The 25,668-nt window shown below is 34.5% G+C and overlaps 1 protein-coding gene across 3 annotated transcripts; it reads left to right on the forward strand.

Annotated features, from left to right (window-relative positions):
* Positions 1–393: 393 nt before the first annotated feature.
* On the forward strand, positions 394–5,646 carry LOC103485553 (uncharacterized). 3 transcript variants are annotated; one of them, XM_008443215.3, is made up of 5 exons: positions 985–1,131; positions 1,245–1,287; positions 1,484–1,599; positions 3,533–3,773; positions 4,062–5,646. In XM_008443215.3, exons 2-5 carry the CDS (start codon positions 1,270–1,272, stop codon positions 5,406–5,408), a joined length of 1,722 nt encoding a protein of 573 aa, XP_008441437.1. In that variant the 5' UTR covers positions 985–1,131; positions 1,245–1,269; the 3' UTR covers positions 5,409–5,646. The 3 variants fall into 3 exon arrangements, with proteins under 3 accessions (XP_008441435.1, XP_008441437.1, XP_008441436.1); XM_008443213.3 differs by lacking the exon at positions 1,245–1,287 and having other exon boundaries at positions 394–1,131; XM_008443214.3 differs by lacking the exon at positions 985–1,131 and having other exon boundaries at positions 1,138–1,287.
* The last annotated feature ends 20,022 nt before the right edge of the window (positions 5,647–25,668 follow it).

The raw sequence follows: 25,668 nt of genomic DNA on the forward strand, positions 1-25,668 counted from the left end.
ATTTAACATTTTCTTACGTCTTTTTCTTTCTTTCTTTCTTTTCTTTTTTAATTATTCTTATTATTTGTATGGTTTTATAAAAACAATAATTTGAAAACTCAATTATTGGCGAACTAAAATAAGAAAATTAAAAAAGAAAAAAGGGAAGATTGTAACGTAAGTTGTTGTTGCCTCGTCAGTCTCTCGTGGCCAACGGGTCTCTGCCAGTTTCACGGATAAGAAATGACGTGGCAGGTGGGTCCCCGGGGAAAACGCTGGATGGATTTCGGATGGCCGTAAACCATACAATCGTGTGGGCCCCGGATGACGTGGGCTTTATGAAATACCAACCGGATCTTAAACCGACTCTATATTCTCAAATTTATATTACCCTTGACGTCCGCAAGGCAGGTCCGTCTTACCTCGCGCACATAACAAAATATCTAATCCTTTCTATATATGTCGGTCATTGCAACATATCTTCTTTTCTTCTCTTTGCTTTTCCCCTCTGGCGATTGTAATTGCGATTCTTTGTAACGTTTCCTTCCCATCTACTTCACAATCGATTCCTCTTCTGATTATAAAATTCTCTCAGATTTCTGTTTCTTCTTCTTAAATTTCTTTTACGATTTGTTTCCTGGTGTTTGAGGCGTTAGGATTGATTGGATAGTGAATTTCGTTGCTTGGAGGAGCTCGGGATTTTGAATCTACCGGCAGTAATCTTGAAATTTCTTTTATATATTCTCATTGGACGAAGATTTTTTACGCTTCTCGATGTCAAACCCTAGAAAAGAAGAATCGATTGCCAGGAACGTTAACGATGGCGCCGATCGTGACAACGTTGAAGAATTCGGGGACTCGTCTCGTGTTGGCGGTGCCTCTCCGAATGTTATTGAGGTTTCTGGAGGTTCGCATGCTTCGACGAGGGAGATTAATCTTACGGAGCGGCTGACTGATATAATTGTTGATGAAGGAGATGGCGATCTGTTGCTTCAACAGAGCGATCGGGAAGATAGGGTTATACGGTGGCTTCAGGCGCTAGATATGCAAGTTATGGGCGCTTGTCGGGCTGACGAAAGGTTGAAGCCGTTGTTGAAGATGACTACGTCTTGCGGCATAGCGGAAGATCGTCTTCTTGCTCAATTGAGTCAGGTTTGTGCTTAAATATGCATTGATTATTCTAAGTTCTAATATATGGCGGATTTTTAATTGTCAACGATAATTCGCTGCTTTATATTCCATGGTCTTTCTGCGGTTCTGCATAGGACTCCTGGCGCCGATGGAGATGTCATGGAATCTGTATTTGGCGTGAGTAAAAAAGATTGAACGATATTTTTCTTTCAATTTCATTTTTCGTCGCTTCAATTTGGTGGTTTTCCCCCTGTCGTTCTAGATTCTGTTTCATTCTGTATTACTGCTGGTTATTAGGTTTTGCAGTTTCTAGTTCTGCGTCTGTCATTTTTCGTTTTCGCTGATGTGATCCACCTCCATTTTTGTAACTCAGCATTTCGAACCGGTTGAAGTCGGCATTCTAGCGAGATGTTTCTGTATACCTCTCGTCTCTATTCGTGTTGGAAAAATTGAAAAGCAAGGAAGCCTCCTTTGCCCTACGTCCTCTAGGTAACCATGTCATGCGATTGTTTGTGCTCTTGCCTATTCTATTATTCTTGAATAATATAAAGAGTGCCATTTTAATCAGAAGCGAATAACTAAGAAAGGAATGCATTTATTTACTTATTCGTTTCTATCTCTCCTTTTTGAGCATTTATTATGTTAGCTTGAGAACACTGTAATAGTGTATTAGGTCGAGGAGATGAGCAATTTTTTCATGCCACTTGACTCTGCCAATGTTTAAATTCTTTTGATTCTGTAGGTGCCAACTGTCTTTCATTTTCTAAATTGCGACTTAGAATGCTATAATTTGCAACATCCATTTATAATCCAATCTCTTCATATGATATTTTTGAAGACCTGGCACCATCGTTTCTATTTGTTGGTGTGTAGGATTCGCCTGTTTAATGCAAATATGGACAGTTCCTTGTACTGTTTCTGTGTAAAATATATTTGTTTCTTGCTTGACTTTGTCATTTATATGACTTCAAATTGTTGCTTTTCTAATACTACTTGACTAGGTGATTGTTAGAACAGTTATGCAGTTTTTTAAAATAAAATCATTGCTACTTTTTTTCATGGTGTTGCCTTGTCCTTTTATAAGAAATGCTGAGTGTCTAACTTGTGGTAAATGCGCACTTTCACATTAGTACACATCTTTGTTTACTTCATATTGCTCTGCAGCACCACCTGATGAATCAAATATGTTAACTGCCACACCAACATCTGTAGCCCTATGCTGCCCCTGGGGTTGCTTCTATGTTTGTTTTCCTCTTCCCATGTATGCTCTTGTGTCTTCTCGTGACTATATTTCTACATCTAGTTTATAGATCATTTTAATGGGGGTGGGGTCTAATTAGGATTGTAATTAGAAGTTCTTTTACTTCTATGGTATAACTGTAATCAGTGGTAATTTATAGATTTAGGACTCTACATGTTAGCAACAATGTTCATTCTTCCAAATAAATATATCTTTTGGTTTGTAGGTAAAGTGGGCGTTTTCTATTATGATCTCTGAATTATGAGGAAGTAAAGGTAGTTTCATGCTCTTGTACTATAATAATAGCTTGCTTCTGTTTTTTAGCTGTGTAGGGTTATAACTTATAATTAAGATGGGATTATTGGAATGGGTGATATCTATGCTGTATTCTTGTCCTAACTGTTCAGAACACGTTACTTTTCCCGTCCATTCTTACTGTTTTCTCACTGTTGCTGAATCCTTTTGTATCTGACCGAAGTGTTGGGAGCCTAACTGTTTATTCTGATAAAATGTAGCAATATAATTCTTTCTTGAAGACATTATATTTTTATTTTTAATTATTTGGCGCTGATTTATATTTGTACTTAGTATAGTGTCATATTAACTCTGATGTAGAAAGATTTTTTTTTTCTGTTATTTTTAATTGGTAAAGATGAATCAAATTTGAGGTTTTGATTTAAAGTGAATTACTCATCATATAATATTTAACAGTGGAACATGTTAACTTTGTCAGTTTGAACATTTTTCAGGATGTCGAGTGTTGGTATTTTTCTGCAATTTTTTTAGCGTTGCTCTTTTCTTTTGGTAGTCAAGTTGAAATTTCCACAGTGCTTTTGATTGGAACTTTGCTAATAATGATGGAGAATGTAATGGTCTACCTAGCATTGAAGTGAAAAGTTATTTCAATTGATTGATTGATTTTAGCTGGTGAGAAAATTTCAAATGTTTTTGGGGATCTGGTTGTAAATAAATGAGATAGAGTGATGGACTTTGTATTCATGTCTACTCTAATTCTTTTATCTCAGGAATTTTTTAATGTTTTTCGTTTTTGTATTTGACAAACTTTTTTTTTCTTTTACCCTCTCCCAGTAATTTGGATTTAACTGTTAAGATTTTGATTGATTATGCAAAATTGGATTTTTTATGCTTCTAAAATATCTTCTATTTGGTCAATCATCACAGGGGAAACTTAAATCTAATGGTTGTACCATCATCCGACTTTCGGCTCTCATTCATTGGGGACAATGGTCAAGTAAAGAGACTATTCACTCTGAGTAGCAGATCGTCAAGTGCTTCCATTACGATCGAGGAGATTGCATCTGATAATTCTGGCCGTTCATTTGTTATCAAAGCGAATGATCAAAATATCTACTTTTGGTGCTCAGAGAAATCAAAGCTCTTGGGAACAGAACTACTTGTGAAGGTATTTCTACTTCTGTATTTAGTGTAATGATGATTAGTTTTTTGTTTAAGTTACAGCTTCAGTAAGTAATGAACAAATTATTGCTCCTCACTCACGAAAAGAACATGTTGGAAAGGGAAACATGTGAAGCTTTTATGCGGTTTATTTCTTCATGAGTTGTGGTATTGTTATGAATTGACACTATTTGTTTTGATGGTTTCCTGATGTTATCACTGGATATATATCTAGAACAGTTTTATGTTTTTGGTTGGTTGCATATTTCCTTATGTCTCTTCCCCTGTATCACAGATGAAAGATTTACTGCAGAGAAGGCCCTCTATTTCTGAATTAACTGGAATCAGTGAATCACGTCTTGGTTGCTTTGCAACACGCCTTCGTGCCTATCTCGTGGAGTCAACTGTTGCTAACCACCATCCGGCAAGTTCTGCAGACTCACACTCTTCAGCAGACAACACTAGAGAACCATCTCATTCATCATCTCATTTTGGACAATCATCTGCATCATCAAAATCTATGCGGTCAAGGTATTCCAGTAGTCCAGCCATTAAAGCAAATTCTGCACACCAGGGAAGTCTTAGCCCCAGGTTGAATTCCTTTAAAGAAGGCCTGCCTAAGACGTTGCTTTCTCTGAGAGATGCCGCTAGGGAAAAATTCAGGAGGCGTGGAGAGAACTTGGCTTTAGACAACCATATTGTAGCATCGTCAATTTCCACTGATGCATTTTGTGTTAATTCTGAAACTCAAACCGCTGATTCAAATTGCCCATCATCTCCAACAAGCTTTTTGGAATCATTGGGAAAATTAGCCACTCCAATTACTGGAAGTTCATCTCATGCTCCTTGTGTGGTTTCACCTCTCTTTACTCCATACTATTGCTGGTGTCCGGGTGCATCCTCAATTCTGCAGCGAAGGGAAGAACCTTCTCAACTTCCCATCCCATCCGTCACTGCATCTTCTCTTCCGCCATTTCCTTCGCTGTTACCAGCCTCTACACCATCGAACTTATCGGTCCCAATATCACCTTTAAATCTAGTTGATTCTCCGTCGGTGGATTTTCCTGCACTATTTCCAGATCCACTGGTTCGTTTGCCTCTGAAGACCTCTCAGCAGATCCCGACCTTCACACCTTTGTTCTGCGACCCTATTGTTCATGTTCCTGTAATTGATGTTTGCTCCTCGGGTCCAGGCTACCTTGTTAGTGCTGGTCCTACCATTTCAACCTCCATTCCACCACTGCATCCTAAACTCGTGAATCCAATGATACCTGCTACTGATGTGGAAAAGGATGCTAGGGAGACACTGCGTCTTCTCATCAGCAGTTCAAGCCAGGGTAACTCTCAATTGATGAACGTTCTTCCTGTTGTTCTAACGGATTCTGAAGCAAATCAAAGTTTATTTTTGACTGGAAGTCGTGGTCTCTACAGTAGTGCTCGAGATATTGATGCAATAGCAAGCAGCATTGCTTCTCTAGGCATTGTGTCACTTTCAGGGCAATCCACAAGTGAGCATGTAGGGAAAAGATTCAATGTTGACGGTTTGAACGGGCATTCGGATAACAGCAGTGAATCAGAAAGTAGCTCTTGTTTGGATGATGTGCTTTCCCCATCTCATTCCGACGAAAGGAAGTCTGGTTGATAGAAATTTTACGTTCATACATTCATTTCTTCTTTTGTAGATCTTGGTCACATTTGTTGCCATCTGCTAATATGTAGATATGTTCCCTTTTGTATTCCGAGTTATAGTTAGTTTAGTTCTTCACCAAAAGAGGTTGGTGAGTTCGTTTTTCGTTTTTGTTCTGTACGTCCCTAGTTTTATATTGCTTTAGTGTATGGTTGTGTTTCATTTCCGGAAAATGCCTCCTGATTTCGTTCTAGTTTGATTACTCTTTATGGGTGCATGTGATATTCTCTTTGTTCACAAATAAAAAGGCAAATTATTTAGGTTCAAAACGTTAGTATTCTGTGTTAGGGATATATATGCACTTTGTAGTTAGGAGCAGTGAAATTTTATCGTTCCCTCATTCGATCATTTCGTCAAGTGAACTTGTATCAAATGTATGCTAACTTTAGACTATGTCGTTTGAGGTGCCATTAAAGAATTGACAGTTAATTTATCAATCTAGTGACGGAATCTAGGGGTGGTCTTTGGTCAGCTTGAGTTGATTTTCTGATCACCATTGAGGATTTGAATTTCGTTTTGGAATTTCTCAAAATTGACATCGATGACTTTTCTCCATTAGTCAATTGACTACAGTTTGACTGGTTGGGGTTGGTTCGGTTTTTTGGTTTATCGTGTTCACCATTGGTTGAATCTTGTTAGTTTCAGATTTAACTTGATATTTTAACAATGGAATTCTATTAGGTTGAATATTATGTTGGTTCAGATGTGAGGGTTGTGCTAAAAGTTTTTTTTTATCATCTCGTCAATTCAATCCTCAAAATTTGAATTGAGTTGGGTGGTTGGGTTTTTTTCTAGTTTTAAATATATAAGTTTAGCAACAATACATGATTAATAACTAACATTTCCTTAAATTCAAATATAAAATATAAAATGTTCATGATATTTAATACAACTTTAAATATCATAACAATTCCAAAAGAAAGATATTAAAAATTCACTATTAATCAATAAGAAGTAAGACGAACTTTTAATAAAGAAAATGTAGAGATATTTGTTGAAATAGCAAAATCGAAGGTCTTGTTTGGAAATATAGCAAAATTCGCGTGGAATAAGATTTTTAGCAAAACATTGATACGTACATGCACGACTTTTTGATAATTTCTATTTTATTACTAATTTTGAGGTAAATTAGATCTTGTACATAGTGAATTTTAAATGTATTGGATATTAATAAGGCGACCAAACTTATGAAACACATTGTATTTTGTTCAATTGATTATGAGATTATATCCTAGTTGAATCATTTATTTGCTGGAATATACTTTAATAAATCTATATAGATTGATAGATACGATACATGCGCTGTGGATAAAAGGATCGAGATTTTACCCTAAATACATTTGACTACTTAGAGATTAACATGGATTAATAAGAACCTTAATTATACTACATTAGGGTTAATGAAAATCATACATTTGAAGACCTCCCGTTCCTCAAAATTTCTTCAAGAACTCGAACCGGGAGCCACCGCTAGTGTTGATCCGCTATTCTTCGAACTTAGAATCGGGTTGTGGGACCCTTTCAATGAAGGAAATAAAGAGATAAAATTTGGAGGTGGGAATTTTAGTTGAGATCTTATAAGAGAGAATTTTTTCTTAAAATAATTTTGTAAAAGCAAAATAATACAAAAAAAAAAATGGCAAAAGTCTTTTTCAAATTGTAAAACGCCCTTTAAATAGACCGATTACATGCAAAATTGTATGTAATTAGTTTCTTAAATCTCAACACCTATTATTTCACTAACAATGAGTGAAATTAATCACCATTCCAATTTCTCTTAGTAGCCTTGGTGTCGTCACCATGAGCTTCCACTTAGCCTACTAAGAGTTAGTAGGATTATCCAACAAAACGTTGGATTTTCCCACTAACTTTGGTCAAGGGGCAAAATGGTCATTTGACCATTCTAGTCAAAGTCAAAAGTCAACATTTTGACTTTTTACAACTTTTCCATTAATTTCGAGCTTCCGAATATGAATATGTATTCATATTTTTAATATTTAAATCACATTTAAACATAAAGCTCTATCTCAAAGCTATAACCAACGACTATATCACGTATACTTGTCAGTTTCTCTCTCTTTACCTAATTCGAACAATTCGAATTATTGCAACATGTTGTTCTAAGCTAAATTCCATATGAGCTAGCAGGAGAACCTAATGGACCTATAAATCATGGGCTCCAACGATTCGATATTAACTGGCTAAACTCTTTTAGACCGAGCTAATTAACAGTCGTTAACTAATGGGTCATTCCACTAAAGTCCCATAGTTGCACTCCTCTCATTATAAATATATTTCTGTCTATTTGATATAACTATAATCAGTAAGTTAATCGTTCACAGGTTGTTCGTAGTCTCGACTGAGTTAAAATACCGTTTTACGCTCGAGACTACATGTTGTTCCTTAAGTCTCATTGATCCACTATCGAACAATTGGTTTATGGTCCAACCTATAAACCCTATAAACCGAATCCTTCTCGAAAAAATGAGAGGGTGAGGCCTCTTGTTCAAGACTTGGATTCAATTCTCAAGAGAACCTATCTACTAACCTTAAAACGAGGGTATGAGTGAATTCCGTCTTGCACCCTATGTCTCTAGCCATCCACTCGGTTTTACCCCTGAAATGGGAGACTTGTTGGGCCAACGCCGTTTAGCTGCTCTCACCTATACAGATCTAAGGATAATATTGTTTGAACAGAAGTTTATAGTTAGCTCAGGATTAAGATTAAGTTATCTAGGTCATCATAATCGAAATAGTTAGTTTTATATAGTCAACGATATTATAACTTAAAAGTGACTATTTCATGGTTTCAGTCTTATGTAAACTTTTTACATAGGATGCCCCCACTTTCATGTCTTTACATGAATAATTCTGGATCACCTTGTTTGTACTAGCAATAAAGCGGGCCACATCCATAGTGTTCTAAAAATAAGGCACCCAACCTTATTCATACACTATAGACCGTTTAGGCTATATACTCGAACTTGATCCATATTTATGTCTCTACATAAAGTTCAAGTCTACACTAGATAGACTCGGGACCTTAGTTTATTGGATTCAAGATTATAGTATTCTATTTTCACTAATAAGTTCTCAATAAACACTTTATTGAATAGAATATAATTTAAATTACAAACTACGAGTTTTAGAATATAAATTCCAACATAGATTTATTTAGTAAGAATTCAAAAATATATATTTAAGTAATTCAAAATACCTTTTTAGTTAAATTTCAAAAATATCTAGTTTTAATAAGATTTCAAAATATGTTTGTTTATCTATGTATTAGACTAATTATACCTATTTTTAATAAATCTTTATATATTTATTTACTAAGGTTTCAAAAATATATTTTTGAGAGATTATTAATATCTTTTTTTACTTAGATTTTGAAAATATTTATTTTTCATAAGATTGCAAAATATTAATATTTATCTTATTCATTTTTATTACCTTAGTGTTGTATTAAACTAATTTTTAGACTATATCTTATTTGTTTAACATGATTTATTTGTTAATTATATTCTGTGCAATACATCTTTTAGCATTTTAAAAAGTTGTATATGTTATACAACTGAAAGACAATAATATAACTATAACGAACAAGGTTTTGTTATGGCCTTACAATGAGCAAAGACTATTTTTGTGGTAGATGGATCGAAACTTTCCTGTATCACGAATATCAAGTTGTTGAGGTGTGTGTTCCATTTGCATATTCGTTTCAACAATTTGTTGAATGTATTCAAGGAAAACTTTTTCCTTCCTCCAATCTATATGTGTCTCGTTTGACAGTTTATTAGGATGACTGCAACAATTCAAACCTCATTTGTTATAGTTTACTGAATCATTAAGTTGGGTTGTTGATAATGTATCGACTAGTGTTGCTTGAAGTACATCGTATTCGAATAGTGAACTACCTAGTGCCTAGAGTATTTAATGATTCTACACAGTGATTTAAATAACAAATACAAGATATTTTGTGTTCACATGATAAAGTTTTCTTAAATTCTTTAAGATCTAAATAATACATTAATTTTTTTTACTTTTGTCTTGCATATTGAAATTTATTTTTCAATTTCAACAAATACAAAGTATTTATTTAATTATATTAAAACAGTAAACCAATTTATAAGATGGTTTAATTTTTAGATGATAAGAATTTTTTTATTATTAAATGACTGGTTATTTATGTGTGTGTTTTTAAATGTAAAGTAAAAGCATACTTTTTCTAGAAAAAAGAATTTATGTTATTGAATTCCTAACTTTAAAAGATGGAAAAATTATCTTATAAATTTAAAAATGATTTGTTATTCAATTGAAGTTTTTCATATTTGAAATTAGTTGAATTTTTTAAATTTGAGAATTTTCTTAATTCAAATTGTAATTTATTATCTATTTATTAATAATTTATAGGAGAAGATTATTATTTATTTATTAATAATTTAATTTGTTACTCAATTGAAGTCGTTGGAAATTGAAATTGGTTATTTTTTTTAAGTGATAGTTGCAAATCTAGCAATTATATTCAAAATAATCAAGTATATAGCAACATTTTAAAAAAAATTACAAATATAACAAAATTTGTCAAAATCTATCAATGATAAGAGTCTATTACTGATACACCATGTAGTAAATGTTGGTCTATAACTGATAAACCATAGAAGTCTATCAACGATAGAAGTCTATCACCGATAGATTTTGCTATATTTGTAATTTTTTTAAAATATTGCTACATAGTTAATAATTATTTTAAAAATTGCTATCCTTTCTAATTACCCTTTTTTTAATTTGAGATTTTTATTAATCAAATTGTAATTGTAGTTATCTGTTGTTATGGTATTTTCGTTTTCTAATAATTTGAATTTTTTATTTAAAATATTTTTTTGGTATTTAAATTTTTTTTAGGCATGTTGATATTTTTTAGAGGAGAAGTTCGATGGATACTATCATAGCCAATTCATGGTGTTGAATGACTACTTTCATTTGACTATCAAGGTAAACTTTTTTCGTCCTCCAATCTATCACCTCTGCATGTCACCATCAACAAGGATTGAGGATGTCGTCAAGGTAATTGACCAGTGTTATTAACCATCAATTTAACTAAGTTGTAGGAACCAAAGCTGAACAAAAGAAGAATAAGCAAAACAAACTTTGTTTCTGCAGAAATCGAAGTTAGAGGTCTTTCTTTTAGTTGAGAGGATTTTTTTGTGAACGACCGCAACTCTTTCAAGGGTTATGGCGTCTGATGCAGAGATGAATAAGACGAACATGAAGGTTTTCAATTTGGCTTCAATGGAGATGAAGAAGACGAACGAGTTTGGGAGAAAATTGGGGATTTGATATGACTTTTACTTGCTTTGATTATTTTGGTAGTGTAAATTAGGGGGAGAGCTAAAATGATTTTGGTTGGAGTGCCTCATTCAATTATGGGGTATTTTGAGTTTTGGAATAATTGTATTTGGGATGTGAGTTAGACATTTTTGCAATATTTTTTCTATTTATTTTTTTACAATTTTGCTATATTAACAATTTAAATTAATTTTTGCCATTTATTCAAAGTATACTTGTAAATTTGCTAGTTTTTTGGGTAGCCCAAAAATATATATACGCATATACATATATGTAATTTGGTTGGGTTGGATCCATCCAAATTTCTTTTTAGCCAACCCGTAATTCAACCTGGATAGTGATTCGAGGTCGACATAGTGAGACACCGCTAAGCAAACCAATTTCAAAACTTTTGAACAATTACACTAGAAATGAAATCATATTATAGAGAGTAGCCAAACATCAGTAGCTAGATTGGTGAAATAGAAAATAATAAATATCAATGGCTAATCAAGAAAGAGATTTGATTATCAATGACTAATCAAGAAAGAGATCTGATGTCATATATTTATTTATTTTGAAGAAACGAGAATGAAAAATAGTTTGAGGATCTTGCAAGAAAATGACAAGGTGAACACAAGAATTGTATTTTATTTGAAAGCCTAGAGGCAGCCAGTATTAAAACTATATATGAACATATTAGGAAAGAAACAAAGACAAAAAACACCATCGATTCTTTACCTTGAAGACAAGTCTTCGTCCAAGAAACTTTTAGGTGATGTTTGATTTAAGGTTTTATAAATACCTGAGATTAAAGAATGTCGAAGAATAGGATGTTTGAGAAACTAAATGTGTAGAAATAAAAAATGATCGTATTTGGTTGTGTATGAAAAATGATATTAAAATTTTATAATAAAAAATATTATATTTATATTTAATTTATGAAATTAAACGGACATTTCATGTATTGTAATAGATTAATTAATTAAACAATAAATATCATTCTAATATATTGATAAAAGTTGACTAATTAAGAACTTAACAATAGTTTCAATTATAAATATTTAAAAATTAAGTAATCATTAATTAAAATTAACCGATTAATAATATCAATAAAAAGTAACTAATTAATACAATTAATGAAAGTCATACTAATTAATATATTGTGTATGAGAATGTTATTAACTTTTCTTAAGAGTAAGCATAATGAAAACCAACAGGTGATTCAAATCAAACTCTGGATATCATAAAAAAATCGGGAGGTTGTGTTAGACTGGATTGACCAAACAGATTTCAGCAATGCCTTGGTTATTGTGGCTGTCTCGACCTTGTTCACTACAAAGGAATTTTCACATGGTGTAACTTTCAAAATAATACACTGACTAGATATTTTTGTGTTTAAACCATTTTTTTTGTAAGCCAAATTTTAGTAACAGTTTCCTAACTATCATGTATATCACCTCAATTGGGCAAAGTATGACCAATGTCCTACTGAGCTCATTCGGGATGATTGTTTTGTTCCTATGATTCACCATTCACATAGGTCGTGTTTTTTTTAAGGAGAATTGGTTTTTCCCTAATAAATGTGCCCAAATTATCTCCACTAATATGGACAGATGGACTCCTAATGTTGATAGTTATTGGCAGAGTTGTTTAGTTAGTGGTGGTTGTGAGTTACGTCATTGGGGAAGTAAGTGCAACTACTAGTTGCTTTCTTATATTCGTTCGATTAAATCTCAAATTGCAAAGGAATATTCCAAACCTCATCCCACTGATTTTCTGCTTTGGAAGGCTCCCTTCACCACCTCCTCTTGAGTAGGAGGTGTCATGCCTCCACCCAGAACGCATCCCTTACGTTTTAAGTGTGAATGTGACTTGGACAGCTCCAACACTTTTAAGTGAAACGCCAGAATGCCAACTCTTTAGATTTAAACTTTACTTACTAAGATCATACTCTACGTTATGAAAGTGCAATACCTTTAAGCTCGAAACAAGTTACAAACTTTATTTTCTCTTAAACAAATTTGATACAAATACAAGCAATACTTTAAAAACAACCTCCAATTCTTAATACAAGAAAATGGACCATTTTCGTAGATTAAAACCTTAAAAAAATATCTAATAGACCTTTAATATATTTTTTTCCAAAGGTCATCACAACCTTTTGAAAAGTGTCGAAATAGATCCCGTCGAAAAAACTTTTTTGAAAGTTTACTTACCTTGGAAAATTAATAATTTTCGAAGGTTTACTAATCAATTTTCAAAGGTCACGTACCTTGGATAACTGTTAAATTATTTATCGATGAATATTTATTATCAAATAATTTTTTTTCGAAGGTTTTCATAAAAGAACTTCTTTATCAACAATTGTATACATCCTTCGAAAATTCTCTCGCAAAACCTTTTAGCACAGTTGTTTAGAGGTGTAATTGGGTTTCGTCGGGTCGATTTTTCTTCAAAACCGACTCGACCCGAAATGTACAATTTGTGGACTAACAGACTTGACCTGACCTGCATTTTAATCGAGTTGTTTTTTCCCTTAGTTTTTTTTTTCTTTACTTTGCAGGTCAGTGAATTATACTCATGGTGGAACGAACTTGCCTCATTGGTCTTAAGTAATGCACAAATTAAGCATGAGAAACCAATTTAACTTGAGAAACAAAAAATTTTCTTCTAACATAGATTCAAAAAACAAATTAAGCACGACTTCATCTATGTTTGCTTGTTTTCATCCATATAGAGTCACACTTGCACGAGAAACCAATTTAACTTGAGAAACAAAAATTTTCACGATTGAGAGCTAATTACCAAGACTTCGGACAATCTATACAAGATACGTTAAAAATTAATTAATTCATCTATACCTTATTTCTGCAGTTCGGTAATAAGTTCAATAAGTCCACCATTATTTGCTAAATCTTCATGCACCAAAAGTGTTTCCTCAGAAAAAAAAAGAAAAAAAGAGAAGAAGAAGAAAAAGAAAAACAGAGGGAATGCAAATAATTATAGTCAGGAAGATGAAATAGATAGCCCTTTGAAACTTCTATCAACAGCAAGAAACAAACAAACCATTGCATTGCATTCTGCTGGATAATCTACTTTTGCATATGATACTATCTGCTTTTGCCATCACTATATCAGCCGGTTTGTCGACATAGACATGACAAATTCCATCTATATAGAGAAAAGTTAGAGAAAAACTGGATCTGGTTTGAAGATTATATGAAATTGATATTGCTGCCTTAATCTCTCACCAGAATGGCCAAGAACTGAAAGATTGTAGTACTTCTAACGAGCAGAAAGATTGAACTGAAAGATTTGATATCCATCATTACCTGCACTAGAGCGAGCATCAGGTCGAGACTTGAAAACAATGAGGAGGACACCGAAAGAACATGAAACACTTTCTAAACCAAGGTCGCTCGCAAGCTGAATGCAATTACAGAGATATATCATTAACCATAGTAAAGAAGCACCACAGATTCAAATATAGTGGTAAAAAAAGAAAAAGAAACAAGTTTTAACTATAAATCCTACTTCGCTTCTTTTTAAAATACAACCAATTGGTTCTTCCATTTCTGCAAGTCTGCGAACAGAGTTTGCAATAAGCTTAATCTATGAGACCAAAAAAACCTTTTCATAAGTCTTATTTTCATAGGCAAAAGAAGAAACACATGGATGAAAAATGTGTACCCTTTAAGGCTTTAGAGCCATAAATGAGATATCAGAGGCTTCTCAAATCTAGCCTTTTCCGGAGCTTTAATAACAGCAGAATTCTCAGCCAAAATCATATTTTCATTATCTTCAAGAACATCAGTGACATCCATCAATATCTTTCTCCTATCTTTAGATTTGAGAGCCTGCACGAAAATAACAAAACATAGGTCCAAACTAATCAGTGTTTATATAACATAAATTTACTTCTTTCACTACCTAAAGCCGTCTAGATCGAACTTTCTCTTGCAGAAACCTCTAACCAAAGTCAACAGATGGGCATCTTTGTGAAAGAGAGTTCCTTTCATCTCATCTTGGAGTACTTTTTTTATTATGTTATCAGCGGCAAAACCACTACACGTGAAGAATTTAAATTGATAAAGCAAGGAGAGAGAAGTAAGGACATCAATGGGTGAATTGAGGAGGATGGGATTGGATTAAAAACCTAGTAATGACAATGAAATGAACGAAACGAACCTCGTAAATTTCTAAATTCTAAATGCATCAGGAATTCCATCATAAATTCACATGACATTTTTGTGATAACATAAATTTCGAAATTTTAAACGGATACCTGACCATGAACGAACATTATTCTTAAACATGTATAGCAAATCACAAAAAAGGTATCCTCAATTTAGAGGACTTATACGATAGTATGAAGCATTGGTGTATTTTCATTGAGTTCATATGATAAAAATGTTGGTCACGAATTAAGCGAAAGCTAAATTGCACGAAATTATATGTAAAAAAAATTATATATAAATAAATGAACTTAAGATGCTCAAATAAAGTTTACAAGAAAGAGATAAAAAAGAGTATCAAGCTTCAAAACATAATTTTTTAAAATTTGAATATAACATCCTCCAATCTCTAACAATTAGAATTACAAAGGAGAGGAAACAAAAAGATGTACCTGAAGCCTCATCTAATATATTTAGCCAATTGATCCAAATGCAACCAATTAAGAGCTAAAAAAAAAAAAAAAAAAAACCTGCAGCCCGATAATCAAAGATCGAAACAAAGACTAAGACAAAAAGAATTAATTAAAAATAAATTAATATATTCCATGCTTTGTAAATGTGTATGTGCCAGGACGTTAGTTCAAAATCAGACCACAGAGGTAAAAGATCAAAGTTTATCCACCCAGGGTTGAGAGACTTTCAATCAGAAAGCAGAAAATTTATAAGCACAAGTTGCACCACGGGAATATCCATATGAAATAGCAGTAAAAACAGCACTACCTCGAATGCTTGGATTTTCTGCTGCACAAGAGAGTCTTCAGTGTTACCAACACCAAGTTGACCATTTTGATTCCTTCCCCAACTTCAACATATACATAATGAACACAGAGTAAGCCATATTTATAAATATTAAAAATATATTATATATATACACAGAAAAAAATTTAGGAAAACAGATAACTAGATTAATAATTCATATAAATAGTAAATAAATCGAACAAAGATCACAACGTAACTTGACTTCAATAAAGCTCTAGAATATGCTCTAGTTCTCTCTTCTATAATGAATAAATTGATCAAGGCAAATAAAAGTGTTAAATCACCATAACCTAAGAGATTAAATAGATGGGTTATGATAAGTTTAATATTATATCAAAACTCTAAAAATTCTCCTTACTTGTGGCTAAAAGTTTGTTGAAGAGCCAACAACTAAAAATCAATATTAATTGGGGAGTGTTAAATTGCTAATATTTGGTTTTTTATCCCTTTAACCGAAGCGAAGCTTTTCACTCACAACATTTGAAGAGATTAATGTCCAAAGAAACTAAACTAAAATAGCAAAACAAGAGCACGGAAAAGAAAAGGACAAAGCAAGAGAAATAAAATCATCCAAATCAAACATGAAGTGGCTTGAACCCGAGTTGAGACAAAGTGTGTAATCCAACAAGAGACTTATATTGTATTAACCAGTAAACTCCTTCAAACCAAAACTTTAACAAAATAACTTAAATGTTGATTAAGCTTGAGAACATGTACAAAATTTAGAGAACAAAGATGCCATGTCACGTTCCACCCTAACTGTCTCTCCATGTGACCAGATGAGAGCGTGCCACCTAGACATCCATTGTGTATCTCTCCCCGAGATGACGCTCTGAACACATAGTAAGCGGAACAACTCTTACTCTTGTTCTATTTGGAAAACTCTTCCATTGAGCTGTAGAGGCCTTCCCAACTCTTTGTAGCGGAAAACAACCCTTCAACTTAGCTTCATCGCCTAGCTCTTATTGCTTAACTTAACAACTTGAAGGCGATAAGCACAAGGGCAACAAGGCGGAATATAAATTACAACTTTTGAACTTTACTCCATATCCTAGTACTTTTGCATAGCACAACTTAACTTTACCTCTTAGGTGACAAACACAAAAATGTATCAACAACAGATGAAATAATTGAACTTTTTTTCTATATTAACTTAACACTTACAAAGTGCATACATTACAAATTACAACCTTTACTTTACTTCGCATGAAATAAAACCAAGTCTGAGTTTCTCGCATCGTCCTTCTTCTTCCTACCAAGGTGCTTCCTTCGCGCCAAGGTAGTTAAGGGTGTAAGACTTCGACTTCTGTCCTTTTTCCTTTTTGTCATATACAATCCAACTCAAGAACATCCTTTGGTGTCTCATTTTCTTTCTTCATCACTGAACGTTGCTCTTTGTGGTGGGTCCCTAGAAGTGTAAAGGTGCAACTTAGTCCTTCGGCTCGGTCTCCCAACCACCTCTCTTTGTGGATCACGCTTAAGGCTATCCCTTCCTCGACTTAGCTCTTTGGCTCTTTGAGACTCTGGGTTAAACTGAACCAACCTGGATAGTGTAATCACCTACCTTCAGAGCCAGACCGTCGATGCTAAGGAGCAATCCACTTACCAACGGGCTCTCTAGAGGTGTGACGAGACGCCATGGCTAGCATGCCATGTAAGACTACGGAGTAACTCTGCCTTTCCTCCTTAACTAGGCTACATCGCCCGAGAACCATCGTTTGCTTGGCTTCAACGCCTGACAACTTAGGGAGGAAAAAACTTAAAACATAACTCAAACAGACTTAGTGAATGATGGGTTTGAGAAGATTTTTTTTGGGAAAATACACAGAATTAACAAGATTAACCGCATCACAACAACAACAATAATCACAAATAATAAACTTTAAAACACAAGCTTTTACAACCTCAAACATAACCACGATAATGACGACAAACCTATACGATTCAAGCCATCAAAGCAATCACTACTCATCATCGAGACTTGGGATTCTCACATTACATCTAATCACCTAGAACTGCGATTCACTTTCACCAATCTCTCATTGCCTAGACCTAGGATTTACTCTCACCATCATCACGCGATAGATCTTGGATTCACATTCACTAACATCATACGATTGAATAAGGATTTCTACCAGTGTCTTTTGACAATTCAATCTTTCTCAGACCTGAGATTCTCCCCTTGCCAAGACTTAGGATTCACATTTAACCAGTGTCTTGCGAGTTATCTGGGATTTTGACCAGTGCCTCATCACAATTCAATCTTTCTCAGACCTAGAATTCTCTCATCGCCAAGATATAGGATTCACATTCAACCAGCATCTTGTGAGTTACCTGTGATTTCAACTAGAATCTGACCACAAGAACATGTCAGAAATCACCCTAACCTGGGATTTCCCCTTGCCAAGACCTGGGATTCACATTCAACCAGCGCCATGCGAGTTACCTAGGATTTTTACCAGCATCGTGCGATGGACCTTATTGTAAGCTAGCATGGCAAACAACAAGGTTAACCCTCAACCTACTTCCCTTACATGCAACCATAGTAGCAACAATATTATATAACAAGTATGAATACATGGTAGTTTTGGATAATTAACAATAGGATACAACATTCCTATAACAAGTTTATAAACATAACATACTATTTAGGAAAATCATTCCTAAAGCATATCATCCTTTGAAAAAGATCAACAAGATTCCATTTACAAAGGCTTACTCAAAGCAAACGTTTATTCATAATTAACAACTCAGAAATCACATTGAAAACTTGTTATAACTAGCAAACAATTTTTCTTTTATAAGGACCACCCACAAAAAATACTTAGCCTCAACTCCTTCATTCTCTGCTTTCGGATTCCTCTTCTCGCCAAATGGTTCTCTAACCAGCCGTTCATCATTTGGGACTTCCTATTGGCATCTTTTTCTGAGAAATCTATCACTTTCGAATACCTTTTCCTTTTGGACTTTGGCCCTATTTATAGTCATCTCCCATACTCCAGGGTCATTTCCCCAATTTACACGTGTCACCTTACTTAATTCGCCTTGCCATGTAGCCAACCCAAACTTGACATATAGACTATCCGTTACCGACGGTTTGACTTTCCCTCAAGATGTACACCTCATGTCCTTGGGAAGTCAAACTCTTTAAATCGATTGACCCTCCTATCTTCTCGAGAAGTAACATACATTTACTACTGTCTAGCGAGTTTTCAAGTCACCTTGACAAGACACTTACTTTCTCGCCTCACTTTTTTATACATAGGCACTTCTTCTTCTCGCATTACTAAACGCTTAACTCTTGACGTTCACCGTAGGCTTCTTCCTTGCAAGCTTATTCTTATCCCATTGCTTGCCTTTTCTAGAAAACTTAGAACTTAAGCTTAAATATCTATTTTCGCGTCACCTTTCTCTTTTTACGGAATATTATACTTATCCCGATTAACTTTCATTCTCCGGATCAGGGCCTTACATGCCATAAGACTATGTAATCAAACAAGAGAATAGTGTATGAAGTTGGAGAATGAAAAACTCAAAAGTTACAACAACCTTAGAAAATCTTCAAAAAAAGAAAATTCTTAAATTAGTAGCTTCAACTCATAAATAGTTTATTAATTGAAAAGAATCTTACCAGTCATAGTGCAATAAGAAACTAATAATTGGTTTAAATAAACACAACCTAGACGCTTAACACGTAAGTTAGCTTATTAATAAAAAAAAAATCTTCAATTACTCATCTAGCTAGGCAAATCTCCTTTGCTTTTCAATAACTTGCACAAAAAGCTTCTTCAAATTCGAATCAACATAGGGAAAAACCTCAGTTGCTCCTGCAATCGATAGTCATTACCACTGGTATATTACCAACCATCAGGAGGTTATAACAATCAAACCAGAAATCAAGTAGAAAATTATATCAATTACTAGGTCATGATGAGACTGGCGAAGGAGGAAGCAAAAGGTTTGGTGTGAACAACAACGACTTGAATGGGGAGTTAACCAGAGAGATTGGAACAAGGAGATGGTCTGAAGTCCACTCGAAAGTGTGGTGAAGCTTCGACTATCGTGGTGGACAGTCGTGCAAGAAAAAGACATCCCAGTACCAAATCACACAAAAAGTATGAGGCATCTTATTTATGATCACACGACATGAATAGAGCATTCTATAGCATAGGGTACAAGGATATTCTTATTACTACTTTTTAACATCTCATAAGCATTTTCCAATTAAGTACCAACATTGTAAATAACATGATTGTCATATGACGTTCAGAAGAATGGTTTTCGAAACATTTCCTTCCCCTAGAAGTTCACACCCTATATTGCCTAAGTAGTCATTGTCTCGTTCTAGCCCTTCGATTAATTCATATGTCATAAATATTGAAAATAAGAGGTAATTCATAACATTATGGTTTCAATGAAAATATCTTTAAGGATTTAAATACATTTTAGAAATTTGTTTTATTCTAGAAAAAGTATATGTAAGAAAAACCACTCACAATCACAGTCAACTTAGCTCCTTAGTCTAGCTTCCTTGACTAAGAGCCTCCCTTTCACTTCTTAAAATCCTTGTCAAAAATGAGCTCGTTCCACGTCTTGAATCCTTGGATAAGCCCCCAGTTCTTACTTAACAAATTTAGGGTAAAAAAAACTTCAAAATGACTTAGATTCCTCTATTTATAAATCTCTCCGATGAGTTTTCCCATGTCGAAATGATTACCCTAGTTGGCGGAGAGAAGTGGCCCAATCTCAAAACATCACATGTCTTTGTCATCCCTTATCCTGAACTCGGATGGAGTAGTAGGGTCCAATCAATTGCCGACCTATTGACATTAGGGTCATATCACTGCTCCTAGGTGAAGAAGCCCAATCTTGCCAAATTGTTCGCCTCCTAACTCTTTTCACGTAAAGGCATTTCATCGCTTAATCACATCGTGCAATATCCTTATCGCAGGGCCTTCATTGCATTGGCAGTGTGCGACCAGGGCCTTACAACTACTACCTCCTTATTGGATTTTCGTCCCCGAACAACAAGTCAAGGAAAATAACTATAGGTGCTTGGCTTTCATTAGGTCTTCATTCTCCTAAGTGGCTTTTTCAATGCCATGATTGTTCCACATGATCTTAACCATGGGGATCACCTTTGTTCTTAGTACTTGTTCTTTCCTGTCTAAGACACGTAGAGGTCTATCTTTATAAGTCAAGTTTTGTTGTACTTCTAGAGGTTGGTCTTGGAGGATATATATGAGGAGTCTGGCACGTACTTTCTCAACATGGAAACATGGAAGACATTATGGGTTATAGATAGTTCCATGGGCAACCTTAACTTATAGGCTACTAGCCCCATGTGTCCTAGAATTGCATAGGGTCCTATGTATCGTGGACTTAGTTTTCCCTTTCTTCTAAATCTGATCACTCCCTTCCATGGTGATAGTTTCAAGAAATTTTGTCTCCCACCTCAAATTCCAGTGCTCTCTAACGATTGTCAGCATAACTCTTTTGCCTATCGCAGGTAGTCTTCAAATTTTTTTCATCAATTATTTTTATGTTCTCTATCGTCGCTGGACTAAATCTGGCTTGTATAATTTTCTCTTGCCGACTTCTTCCCAGCAAACTGACATTCTACAACACCTTTCATATAATGCCTCAAAGCCCCAATGCTAAAATGATAACTTTAGTTATATGCAAATTCAATCAAAGGCAAACACTCTCAATATATCTTTCAATGTTTGAATGATTCTTTTGGATTGGCTGTTAGTTTGTAGGTGGAACTCGGTTGAAACATAACTTAGTTCCCAACGCGTCTTGTAATTTCGGTCAAAACTTAGAAGTAAATCGCGAATCTTGATCCGAAACTATAGACACTTGCGTTTTGTGTTGACTTACAATCTTGTCAATATATAACTTAGTCAATTTATCTAACGGAAAGGTTTGCTTATTAGGGATGAAGCATTCTGTCTTAGTGAGTCTATCCACAATTACACATAGTGGGAAACGAAAAATCCATGTAGCATCTTGGAATATCTTTGTTTACCAAAGAATGAGGGTGGCCTTGTGTTTCAGGATTTGAAAGCCTTCAATCAGATTCTTATTACAAAACAAGTATCGTGAATCCTTACAAATCCATCCTCCTAGGTTGCTCATCTTCTTAAAGGTAGGTATTTTCCAAAATTTTGATATCCTTCATTCTTTGACTTCAAAGTCAAGTTCGTACCTAGGAAAGGCTTCATTTGGGGTCGAGAGCTATTATCACGCCCACCCCAAGTGTCACTCTATGCGACCAAATGGGGGTGTGCTACCTAGACATCCATTGCGTACCTCTTCGTGAGATGTCACATGAACGCCTAGTGGATAGAGCAAGTCTTTCACTTGTCTCTTTGAAAAGCTCCTTCCTTGAGCCTTAGAGACTTTCAAAACTCTTGCAGCGGAAAACAACCCTTCAATTTAGCTTTGTTGCCTAGCCCTTATCATTTAAACTCAACAACTTGTAGACGATAAGCACCAAAGATAAACACAGTGAAATAATAAATTAAACTTCCCCTCTCTATAAACTTAACACTTTTACAAAGTTCATAAATTACAAATATTGTTTGAATTTATATCCTAAAACTCGTAGTGTGTAGTTGAAATTATATTTTATTCAATAAAGTGGTTATTGAGGACTTATTAGTAAAAATAGAATACAATAATCTTGAATCTAATTAACTAAGGTTTTGAGGCTATCTAGTGTAGACTTGAACTTTATGTAGAGACATAAACGTGAATCAAGTTCGAGTTTATAACCCAAATGTTCTATAGTATATGAATAAGGCTGGATGCTTTATTTTGGAGACACTATGGATGCAGTCCCCTCTGTAGTTAGTACAAACAATGTGATCCTAAATCGTTCATGTAAAGACATGAGAGTGAGGGCATCCTATGTAAGGAGTTTACATAAGACTTGAACCATTAAATAGACATTTTTAAGTTATAACATCGTTGACTATATAAACAGACTATTTCGATTTTGATGACCTAGGTAACTTAATTTTAATCCTAAGCTAACTTTGAACTTTTATTCACACAAAATTACGCTTAGATTTTCTTAGGTAAGGACAGTTCAATGACGCTAGCCCAATAAGCCTCCCATTTCAAGGGTAAGATCAGGTGGATGACTAGGGACATAGGGTGCAAGAAGGAATTCACTCTTACCCATTCTAAGGTTCGTAGATAGGTTGTTCCTTTAAGGACTGAATCCAAGTCTTGAGCAAGGAGTCCCACCCTATCATTGGCCCAAGAAAGATTCAGTTTACAAGTTGAACCTAAAACCAATTGTTCAATAGTGGATCAGTGGGACTTAAGGAAGAAGATGTAGTCTCGGGGGTAAAACGATATTTTAACCCAGTCGAGATTATGAACAACCTGTAGAGGATTAACTTATTGATCATGGTTATATCAGATGGACAAAAATATATCTATAGTAAGGGGAGTGCAACTACGGGACTTTAGTAGAATGACTAATTAGTTAACAAATGTTGATTAGATCAATCTAAAAGGGTTTAGCCAGTTAATTTGAAATTGTTGAAGCCCATGACCTATAGGTCCATTAGATCCCCTACTAGCTCATACGGACTTTTGGAAAAAAAAATATTTTAAAAATTCAAAATTCTTCCAAAATCAATTTCTCTCCCAAATTTTAAACTTAAATTCCCACCTCTAAAATTCCACCTCCCTCTTAATTTCCTCCACCTTACGGGTCCCGCAACTCTGGTCCTTTGTCCGAAGAATACCGGATAGTGGTGGTCTCAGAATTGTGTTCGAGATGAGATTTCAAGGAACAGGAGTCTTCAAAGGTATGTTTTTCTTTCAATCTTATTTGTCTTAATTAAGGTATCAATCTTTAAGTAGTTAGATGCATCTAGAGTAATTTTGATCCATTTTTTCGTTGTGCATGTTATGCTTTCCATCAAATACAACCCTTAAACTTTGATTTGTATAAAAATAAAACCAAGTCTGATCTTCATGCCGTCCTTTTTCTTTTCACCAAGGTGCTTCTCTTTACGTCCAGGTGTTTAAGAGTATAAGACTCATTTTCTTTCATCACACTAAATGTTGCTCCTTGTCTTGGGGTACTTTACGGTGTAAAGGCGTCACTTCATCCTTCACCTCAGTCATCCAACCTCCAAACTTTGCGAATAGCCTATAGGGCTTCCTTTCCCTGACTCAGCTCTTTTGCTCTCTGGCTCCTTGAGTTTGGCTGCACCAACCTAAGTGTTACACTTGCCTTCCTTTTGAACTGAGTCATCTGCACTAAGGAGCAATGTGATGGAAAAAACATCAGAGAGCATGCACAGTAGCGGAAGACAAGGATCATGCTTTACTCTATATGCATCTAACGATTTAGAAATTAACATGCTGTAACTAAACAATAGACCTAAACGAAGAATAGAGAAGGTAAACGATGAGCTTACCTTTATAGTTTTTTAACTTCTTCTTCATTCCAAAACTTCTTCTTACCTGAAGATCACGAGCAAAGGATAACCATTATGTTGACCTACTAATCTCAGGACTAAGAACCTAGTTGTAAGACTCGTTTTATGAAGGATATATTAGAGAGATGGAAAGAGGAAGTTTATATAGAAAATTACATGCAAAATACATGCAATTTTCTTTTATGAAATCTCAACACCTAATTAATCCATTAACCCTTAATGGGATTAGTGGCTTATAAATCTCTTTAGAAGCTGCCACATTTCCCACTAACATTTAGTAATGAATATATTAGTCATTTAACCAATTAAGTCAAAGTCAAACTTTGACTTTTCTTAGTCAAAAGTCAACTTTTTTTGACTTTTTGCTATTTTATCCATCTCGACTAATTTAACCTCCCGAGTATGAATCCGCATTCATTTTTCTAAAATTTAAATCATATTTGAATATAAAATCGGTCAAAGTTTTGTCTTTCAAAGTGAAAAATCAACATGTTGACTTTTACAACTTTAACCATTTCAAAACTTTCCAAGCTTTTAAATATGAATCCATATTCATATTTTTATTATTTAAATCATATTTAAACATAAAGCTTGAAGTTTATATTTATCGACTTATATCATATACACTTGTCAGTTTCTCTCTCTTTACCTAATTCGAACAATTCGAGTTATTCCAACATTTTGTTCTTAGTTGAATCCATATGAGCTAGTAGGGGAACCTAATGGACCTATAGATCATGGGCTCCAACGATTCAAGATTAACTGGCTAAACTCTTTTAGACCAAGCTTAATCAACATTCGTTAACTAAAGAGTCATTCCACTAAATACTCTTATGCACTCCTCTCACTATAGATATATTTCTGTCCACCTGATATAACCATGATGAGTAAGTTAATCCTTCACAGGTTGTTCGTAATCTTGGCTGGATCAAAATACCGTTTTACCCCCGAGATTACATCTTGCTCCTTAAGACCCACTGATCCAATATTGAACCATTGGTTTAAGGTCCAACTTATAAACCAGAATCCTTTTCGGGCCAATGAGAAGATGGGGCCCCTTGTTCAAGACTTGGATTCTGTCCTTAAGGGAACAACCTATCTACTATCCCAGAAGTGGGTAGGAGTGAGTTCCGTCTTGCACCCTATGTCTCTAGCTATCCACTCGATCTTATCCCTGAAATGAGAGACTTATTGAGCTAGCGATGATGAACTGCCCTCACCTATGTAGATCTAAGTATACTATCGAATGAACAGAAGTTCATAGTTAGCTCAGGATTAAGATCAAGTTACCTAGGTCATTATAATTAAAATAATCAGTTTATAGTTTACGGTATTATAACTAAAAGTGACTATTTATCATGGTTCCAGTCTTATGCAAACCATTTACATAGGACGCCCCCACTTCTATTTCTCTACATGAAC

The sequence above is a fragment of the Cucumis melo genome, chromosome 3, assembly GCF_025177605.1.
Source record: "Cucumis melo cultivar AY chromosome 3, USDA_Cmelo_AY_1.0, whole genome shotgun sequence".
In the NCBI taxonomy this organism is placed as follows: Eukaryota; Viridiplantae; Streptophyta; class Magnoliopsida; order Cucurbitales; family Cucurbitaceae; genus Cucumis; species Cucumis melo.